This window comes from Microtus ochrogaster, chromosome 8 (genome assembly GCF_000317375.1).
Source record: "Microtus ochrogaster isolate Prairie Vole_2 chromosome 8, MicOch1.0, whole genome shotgun sequence".
Classification (NCBI taxonomy): domain Eukaryota; kingdom Metazoa; phylum Chordata; class Mammalia; order Rodentia; family Cricetidae; genus Microtus; species Microtus ochrogaster.
The window spans coordinates 64,721,164-64,731,146 of NC_022015.1; the positions used below are offsets into that span (position 1 = coordinate 64,721,164).

The window sequence follows — 9,983 nt, forward strand, 5'->3', positions numbered from 1 at the left end:
TGTGTGTGTGTGTGTGTGTGTGTGTGTGTGTGTGTGTGTGTGTGTTGTAAAGCAATTGAATGAATCTCAGAGGCCATCTTGCCTCCTGATGATAAGAACACTGAAGTTCAGCGCTTAAGTGCTAATGCCTATAAGGATCAATTATCAATTGTCTCTTAATTGCATTGTGACTTTTATAGTGGAAAATAATATTAGTTCAAGCTTAGAGTCTTATAAGAAAAACGTAAACTGTATCTTCAGTGAACCTTTGCCAATTAAGCAATAATAAAATTATTTCAAAGCTGCATCTTTATTTCTTAATATCCTTTAAAGGGTATAGTTCATATTAAAATTCTACTTGGGAGCTGGTACTATTTTAGTTAAGGAAAAAAGTTCACAACTTAAAGAGTAGCTGAAGTTCACAATTTAAGAATGTAAAGTTAGTGCTTAGGATTTTGTCATCCAGCCTCTCAACTGTAGGAAAAGAGTATAAAAAAGAGCACATCTTTACCTGGTGTCAAGACCTGGAACAGTTCTTCTATGGAGTCTAATACTCTTGAGGCCTTATGTCTGCTATGCAGATTGGCAGCTAGGAGAGTTTGTTTTAGAAATTGACAAAGCAAGAGATCTTAAGGATTGCTTATTTTAACTTGAAGCATAGAGATATATTTGTCTGCTCGTCATTTGACATAATAACCTTTACTGAGTACCTCAGGAAACCATTTACTCTTTTGTAAAAGTGGTTTTTATATCCATCATAGGTAGCTTACCCTGCCTGGATTCTCTTGAGACTGGAGGTTAGATTTTGTAGACATAGCAATTCAATTTAAAATATTTTGTTTTAGAGACTGTGAGATGGGGGAGATTTTACCACTTTATAGCATTGTGTGATGGAACAGAGGCAGTTGTACCTTTACCAAGTATTGTGTTAAAATAAAACAAAAATGGTTCTCTTCTAAGGCAGTTTTGGGGGATGGAGGATGATAAAAGTAAGCTGTACTACAATCTAATACACAACAGAAACTGGCCAGTGAAACTGAATTCCTCCCATTCGGACATCTAATAAAAATAAAGTTTAAGAAATTGGAAATTTGCCGGGCGGTGGTGGCGCACGCCTTTAATCCCAGCACTCGGGAGGCAGAGGCAGGCGGATCTCTGTGAGTTTGAGACCAGCCTGGTCTACAAGAGCTAGTTCCAGGACAGGCTCCAAAACCACAGAGAAACCCTGTCTCGAAAACCAAAAAAAAAAAAAGAAATTGGAAATTTGACTCAGATACTGTTCTCCGTAAATTTTGAAAGTAAGACTTAAATATTCTGTGAAAATACATCATTATGTATGACCTGAGCAGGTATTCTAAGTAGTTGTCTGTTTAACTCTTTGATATTAATTAATATTGCAATATGACATATAATCTGCATGTTTATAAAGTCAAAAAACTACGGAGGCCCATGTTAGGTACTAACAAAATAAAATTTATTATAAATAATACTTAAAACTTTTCTGTTGCTTGAAATATGAACTTGTTTAATAAATTTATGGCCCATCTCTTCCCAGAGAATGAATTCAATTACTTATGTACTAGGTTGAAGTGTTTTGAGTATATTTTTCTCTCAATGAATTTTAAAGTTCAACTCCCTGCCCCCTTCCACCTCCAGTTCTTTGTGCTTCCCTCTGTAACAGCTGGTTGAGTATCCTCCTGCCGTCTATTCTTCAACACATACAGCCCACTGTTTGCAGGCTGGCCATAGTCCAAGACTTCATCTCTAGTATTCTTCTGTAGAAATCCAGACAAGACTGAAAACCCTGAAAGTGAGTTATAGTATGTGTGGCAGGTCTAAGCTTAAGAAGGGGTGTAATATTCTTTAACATTTCAGTCTTGCTACAACTTCATCAAAGTTTTCTTGGCAGTCCTTGTCATTGCCTTCATTCCCTAGCTTCCCATTTGTGTGTCAGTTTGTTCACATGATTTCTGCCATTCCATCCCACTGAATATGCCTGTGCTGTCTCTTAATGTATTAATGCATCAAACATAGTAGTAGAGGTATACTATACATCCAACGAGTGACTTGTTCTCGTATGTTGTTATCACAGCAATAATCATTTCTTGAGTATTCATTATTGTATAGTCATAATAAGACCCTTGATATATATGCCTGTGATTCTGAGATTTGTAATTCCTTTCCCATATCTATGAAAAGACTATACTTATAGTTAGATTATATGTTCAACTTTTCTGTGTATGTATGAGTCAGGGCTGTCATCTTCCTCTCTTGTTCTCCACATTATTTTCTAAGACAAGGTCTTCCCTCACCACTTAGCTAGCCTGGGCAATTGCCTGGGTGTTTGGATGCAAACTCAGGTCCTCATGCTTGTGAAAGATGCTTCCTTTAGCAACTGGGACATCTTCCCAGCCCAGATATGTCAAACTTTCATAGTATTGTCTACTAATTCTAACACAAAGATGTTAACTTGGGGCTGTGTAATCAAATAGCAGTAGCAAAGTCGGTAAGCAGTCAAAGAGGTCACACATTAGAACAGTGCATCCATGCACTTGGGGCGAGTCCTTCAGATTCTCCATGTCTCTTCACATTTTGGGGGAAACATATGTATATGTGTGCATATTTTTATGTGTTCAGTTACACCTATGTGTGCAAGTTCAAGTGCATGCAGGTGTGTACATGTGCAGTGGAAATCAGTGGACAACTTTTGAGCCTTCAGCAGGCACTTTCCACCTTTGTGGGATTTTGGGTTTGTTTTTTTTTTTTTTTTTTTTTTTTTTTTTTTTTTTTTTTTTTTTTTTTTTTTTTTTTTTTTTTTTTTTTTTTTTTTTTTTTTTTTTTTTTTTTTTGATTTTTCGAGACAGGGTTTCTCCGTAGCTTTTGGTTCCTGTCCTAGAACTAGCTCTTGTAGACCAGGCTGGCCTTGAACTCACAGAGATCCTCCTGCCTCTGCTTCCTGAGTGCTGGGATTAAAGGCCTGTGCCACCACCGCCCGGCTTACCTTTGTGTTTTTTGTTTGTTTGTTTGTTTGGGTTTTTTTTGTTATTTTTGTTTGTTTTTTGAGACAGGGTTTCTCTTACCTTTGTGTTTTTAAGGCAAGGTCTTTCTCAACTAACCTGGAGTCTAGCCAGCAAAATTCAGGATCTCCCTGTGTCCACCTCCTCAACGCTAGATTTAAAAACATATGCTACCATGCCTGATGTTTTTATTTTTATTTTTCTCTCATACATTATATCCTGACTGCAGTTTCCCCTCCCTCTAATCTTCCCAGTCTCTCCCCCAAATCCCTTCTCTCACATGTCCATTCCTCCTCTACTTCCCTTCCCCAAAAAAGGAACAGGCCTCCAGGAATATCCACCAAACACCTCCTAACAAGTTACAAAAGGGCTAGACACAAGCCCTCATATCAAGGCTGGACAAGGCAACCCAGTAGGAAGAAAGGGGTCCCAAAAGCAGACAGAAGAGTCAGAGATACCTCCCACTCCCACTGTTGGAAGTCCTACAAGAATACCAAGCTACACAACCAAAAAGTATATACAGAGGACCTAGCTCATACCCATACAGGATCCGTGTCTGTCACTTCCATCTCTGTGAGCCCCTATGAGCCCTGCTTAAATAATTCTGCGGGCCACGTTTTTGTAGTGTATTTTACCCCTCTGGCTCCCACAATCCTTTCTGCCCTGTAGTTGGTTGTTTTTCTTCTTACTCTTTTGACTTTACTTACTCTTTAGTCTTTGGGGGACCCATCATCCAGCTCCCAAATAAATCACACAGAGACTTATTCTTATTTAAGAGAGCCCAGCCTTAGCTTGACTTCTTTCTAGCAGCTTTTCTTAAATTATCCAGACTACCTCTTGCCTCTGTGCTTATGTCTCTTTCTCTAGTCTCTATGCCTTTCTTTACTTGTTACTCCATGGCTTGCTGTGTAACTGGGTGGCTTGCCCCCGGAGTCCTCCTCTCCTTTTCTCCCTTCTACTTCCTTCCCAGATTTCTCCTCCTGTTTATTTTCTTTGCCTGCAGCCCATCTATCCTTTCTCCTACTGTGCTATTGGCCATTCAGCTTTTTATTAGACCAGGCAGGTGTTTTAGACAGGCAAAGTAACAGAGCTTCACAGAGTTAAACAAATGCAACATGAAAGAATGCAACATATCTTTGCATCATTAAACATGTGTTCCATAGCATAACTAATGTAACACATCTTAAAATAATGTTCCACAACACTCTTCCTCTGCTGTGGGGTTCCCCTGGCTCCACCTAGTGTTTAGTTGTGAGTATCTGCATCTTGTTCCCATCAGTTGCCGGATGATGCCCATTTGATGTCAATTAGACTAGACTCTGGTATAGCAGAATATATAGTATAGCAGGATATCATTTCATTGACTTTTTTTTTTTTTTACCAGTTTTGCTTGGTTCTATCCTGGTCTCTGAGGCTGTCCAGCCTCTGGTTCCTGATCATCAGATAGCATCAGGCATGGACTCCCTTGTTCCCTTTCATAGCATAGACATTAAGTTGAACCAGTCATTGGTTGCCCATTCCCACCATTACCCATTACCCACAGCATCTTGTTGGCAGGACAGATTGTAGGTCAGAGGTTTTATGGCTGGGTTGATGTCCCAGTCCAACTTCTAGGAGCCTTGCCTGGTTACAAAAGATGGCTAGTTCAGGCTCCATATCCTCCAACATTACTAAGAGTCTTTGGTAGCATCCCCCTGTAGATTCCAGGGAATTTCCATTGCACTAGGTTTCTACATCACCCTGAAATGTTCCCTAATTCCAGACATCTCTCCCATACTCTCTCCCTCTACCCCGCACCCGATCCCCACCCATACATAGTTCACCTTTGAAATCTATTCTATTTCCTCTTCCCAGGGAAATCTATGTGCCCGCCCCCAAACCCTCCTTGTTACTTAGCCTCTCTGGAACTGTGAACTATAGCATGGTTTCCTTTATTTAACAGCAAATATATCTTTATGAGTGGGTACATACCATGTTTGTCTTTCTGAATCTGGGTTACCTCACTCAGGATGATCTTTTCTGGTTCCATCCATTTGCCTGCAAATTCCATGATATTGTTCTTAACAGCTGAGTGATATCCCATTGTGTAAATGTCCCACATTTTCTTTATCCATTCTTCAGTTGAGGGACATCTAGGCTGTTTCCAGTTTCTGGCTGTTATGAATAAAGCATTAGTGGCCTTAGTTGAGCAAGTGTCCTTGTAGTGAGGTGGAATTTCTTTTGGGTGTATGTCCAAGAATGGTATAGTTGGGTCTTGAGGTAAGTTTATTCCCAGTTTTCTGAGGAACCTCCATATTGATTTCCATAGTGGCTGGACTAGTTTGCACTCCCACCAGCAGTGGAGGAATGCTCTCCTTGCTCCACGTCCTCACTAGTATGAGCTGTCACTTTTGGCTAAGTTTCTTAGCCATTCTGACAGGTATAAAAAGGAATCTCAAAAATAGTTTTGATTTGCATTTCCTGATGGCTAAAGATATTTGACATTTCTTTAAGTATTTCTTAGCCCTTTGAGATTCTTATTGAGAATTTTTTGTTTAGATCTGCACCCCATTTTTTAGTTGAATTATTTGGTTTGGTTGATGTCCAGTTTTTGAGTTTTTTATATATTTTGGATATTAGCTTTCTGTTGGTTGTGGAGTTGGTGAAAATTTTTTCCCATTCTGTAGGCTGTCATTTTGTCTTGTTGACAGTGTCCCTTGTCTTAAGAAGCTTTTCAGTTTTATGAGGTCCCATTTACTAATTGTTCTGTTCAGGAAGTTGTCTCCTGTGCCAATGTGTTCAAGGCTATTCCCCTCTTTCTCTTCTATCAAGTTCAGTGCATCAGGTTTTATGTTGAGGTCTTTGATCCACTTGGACTTGAGTTTTGAGCAGAATGATAGCTATGGATCTATTTGCATTCTTCTACATGCAGATATACAGTAATACAAGCACCATTTGTTGAAAATGATTTCTTTTTACCATTGTGTATTTCTGGTTTCTTTGTCAAAAATCAGGTGTCCATATGTGTGTAGATTTGTGTCTGTGTCTTTGATCCAATTCCTCTGATTCACATGTTTATATGCCAGTACCATGCAGTTTTTATTATTGTAACTCACTTGGTACAGTTTGGAAACAGGGATGGTGTTCTTTCATTGTACAGGATTGTTTTAGCTATCCTAGATTGGTTTTGTTTTTTCCATGTGAAGTTGAGTATTGTCCTTTCAAGATCTGTAAAGAATTATGGTGAATTTTTAATTGGGATTGCACTGAATCTGTAAGACTGTTTTAGTGTTAAATTTTTTTTATGTTAATCCTACTGGTCCATGAGCATGGGCAATCTTTCCATCTTCTGATATCATCTCCAGTTCCTTTCTTCAAAAACTTGAGGTTCTTGTCATACAGGTCTTTCACTTGCTTGGTTAGTAATTACCCCAAGATGTTTTATATTATATTATTTGTGACTATTGTGAAGGGTGGTATTCCCTGATTTCTTTCTCAACCTGTTTGTAATTTGTATTTAGGAGGGTTACTGATTTTTTTTTAGTTAATTTCCTATTTAACCATGTTACTAAAGGTGTTTTCAGTTGTAGGAGTCTCTGGTAGAATTTTTTGGGTTGCTTATGTGTACTATCACATCGTCTGCAAATAAAGATACTTTGACTTCTTCTTTGTATCCTCTTGGTCTTCTTTAGTTCTCTTATTGCTCTAGCTAGAACTTCAAGTGCTATATTAAATAGATATTGTGAGAGTTGACAGCCTTTCACCCAAGTTCTTGTTCCCTGGCCTCTGAGGATCAAACTTAAGTCTATTCTGCTGGCAGGTCATCTCTTGAGCCTAGCTATCACATTTCTGTGACCTGTTAGCCCACTGACTTTTGGTGACTTTCAGATAATTCCAGGGTCCATATCCATGAATAAGGTTTCCAAAGTTGCTTAAATCCAGAAACTTAAACACTGTGTGTAGTACCTGAAATTTCTTTCCTTTGAGCTCTTTTAATTTTAATAATTTTTTTTTTTTTGGTTTTTCGAGATAGGGTTTCTCTGTGGCTTTGGAGCCTGTCCTGGAACTAGCTCTGTAGACCAGGCTGGTCTCGAACTCACAGAGATCCGCCTGCCTCTGCCTCCCGAGTGCTGGGATTAAAGGCGTGCGCCACCATCGCCCGGCAATTTTAATAATCTTTTTAAAAAAGAAACTCTTCCATTTGAAAACTCTTCATTTTACTGCTGTGAAAATAAAACTACCTTTAGATTAAAAAGAAGATGTTGGACTGACAAGATGGCTCAGTGGATAAAGGTGCTTGCCGCTTAACTGCTGACCTAAGTTCAATCACAGGATTAGATCCACATGGTGGAAGGAAAGAGCAGATTCCCTGAGGCTGCCCTCTGACCTCTACTTGGGCAGCATAGCACACATATACATGGACACAAGCACTTTCATGCACACGCGTGCACACACACAAACACACACACCTCAACACACACACAAAGTGAACAAAATATATTAAGACGTTAACTACTATTCTCAAGATTCTGGGAGCTGAAAAGTGGGGTGTGGTGATGTACATCTATGATCTCAGCATTGGGGAGGCTGAGACAGGAGTCCAAGGCCAGTCTAAGCTATATACCAAGTTTCAGGCCAGCAGGAATACATAGTGAGGTCTTGTCTCAAAACAAAACAGAACCTAAGATCTAGAATATAAGTTCATAAAGATCTAAGAACTAAGAAAAGGCCTAAAGTCAGCAGAACTGCCTAATTGTGCGCGCTCTCTCCCTCTCTCTGCATATATAATATATATATTACAGAGTACAGGTTAATTAAATATTTTAAGAATTTTTTGGAGTTGTTAGTGTGGAAAACGTGTTAATGGATGGTTTCTTCTTTAGGTGCTCTATGGTTTATACCTAAGGATCTCTACATTGTTAGAAAATATTTTTTTAATCCTAGTATACCCACAATTTATTTATATTGTTTTGAAAAAATCAGTGCTAAAGGATTTATCACTTTATATGAATTTTAAAAGTTAGATCAAATGATTATTAAAAATTTAGTATATCAACCTATAATATAATCCATAAATTATTAAAACTTAGATATTTGGAGCTCATAAAATAGTATTATCTAAATAAATAATTAAAATAGCATTTATGGAATATATATTGTGTACCAGGAGTAGTGTTAGTAGAATTGGTTAGCTGTCATAACTGTGAAATAGGCATACTACCACCATCCCCTCTCTAACCCTTACAGTTTGTAAGAAGTTAGATCATTGACTTAACTCACTTATACTAAGAAAATCTGGTCATTTGCATGTATAATAGTTTCATCATCTTTCTGTCATAAAATCTAAATATCTATGAGATCACTTTGATTTCTACAATAAAATTGCTTAACTATGGTTAGGAGAAATTATGTTACACTTTTAAATGTTTTGTTTTTAGGGCTTGGACAGAGGATCCAAGGGCCAGATTCCCACTTTCAGCAGCTTTGTTTCAACAGTTACCCAGAAGAAAGAAGCCACCGAGAACAGAAGCTCCCCTCCCCATCTGGCTCTCCCTAACATCAGGAATGGTAATGGTTCATGTCTCTTGGCTGGAAGTTTGTTATAGTATTAAACTATTTAATATGTATTTTTAATTATTTAGCACTTTTTTTGGTAAGTTTACTTATTACCCAAAAGAGAAATAAGCTATATAAATAGTTATAAAAAGATACAGAATTATTACTTTTAACCTAAAAGTAATGGGTGTTAGCTAGCGTAAGAATAAAATAAAAAGTAGTGAATAGTAAATTTTGATTAGAGACCAATAGCTATAATATATGTAGACTATGATACACATGTAAAATATATTTTACGTATCTTTGTATAATGCATTTGAGTTAACCTTTGTACCATTGTAACAAAATACCTGAGAAAAACAGCCTAACTGAATAAGGATTTATGTTTTAGCTCATGGTTTTAGAGGTCTACTTTCGGGTTACTTGGCCCTATGTTTCAGTGCCTGTTGTGGGATAGAGCATGCAGTGGGGAGGGCATGGGAGACAGTAGTTGATTACTTTACGGCAGACTGGGTGTAAGATAGACCTTTAAAAGTCATTCACCAGGGACCTGCTTTCTGCCCTACCTTCTACTAGTCCCTTTAGTATAAACTCAAGGTTGAATCTAACAGATTGATGAATTCATACATACACAATCCATTCACATCGCACTATTGCCACTACTATGCAACACATGGGCCTTTTGTGTGGGCACTTCATATTCTGAGCTTCATGACAGCATGTAAATATGTTACAAGTATTTAATATACTGCCAATATTTAAGCAACAAATTATTAGAAAACATGATGGAAAGTATATGAAATATTAGAAATAAACCCCAAAAGGAAATAGGCAAAACTTGCATAAAATATGAAACTATCAAAAGACAAGAGGTTTTAATGAAGAAACTGTAGAAGCATCATTTAGTTTATTCTACTTATTTAATAATTTCAACAGTTTTTTGGGAAAACTTGGCAAAATAATTCCATACTTGATTTACAAGAATAAATATTCAAGAGGATGTAGGAGGACCCATGCCCTTAGATTTCCATAAATGGTACTAAATTACTCAAAAAGCATAATTAGAACAACTGGCAGACCTCTCAAAATAATAGTTAGAATTTTTAATTGTAAAAGTACTGAAAAAATATGCAAAAGATTTTTTTAATATGCAGAAATACTTGCCAACCTAGTAATTCTACCTGTAGGAGTTTAGTCTAAGAAATAACATTGTCTATGTGCAAAGATAGAAGAGAAAGGATATACATTGTTTATAGTAAGATTTGGAACAGATTGGCTAACTAAATTATGTCAATTTGTATTGTGAATGCTGTGTTTCTTTTTTTTTTAAATATTTATTTTGTTTATTATGCATACAGTATTCTTCCTGCAGGCCTCATTACAGATGGTTGTGAGCCACCATGTGGTTGCTGGGAATTGAACTCAGGACCTTTGGAAGAGCAGGCAATGCTC

At 37.5% G+C, this 9,983-nt stretch overlaps 1 protein-coding gene across 1 annotated transcript in view; it reads left to right on the plus strand.

Annotated features, from left to right (window-relative positions):
• Positions 1-9,983, plus strand: part of Hectd2 (HECT domain E3 ubiquitin protein ligase 2) — a 69,931-nt gene that overhangs the window by 13,193 nt on the left and 46,755 nt on the right. Inside the window, exon 3 of the mRNA XM_005352177.2 lies at positions 8,414-8,543. Coding sequence (XP_005352234.2) covers positions 8,414-8,543 — 130 coding nt within the window. The remainder of the gene's footprint in view (positions 1-8,413; positions 8,544-9,983) is intronic.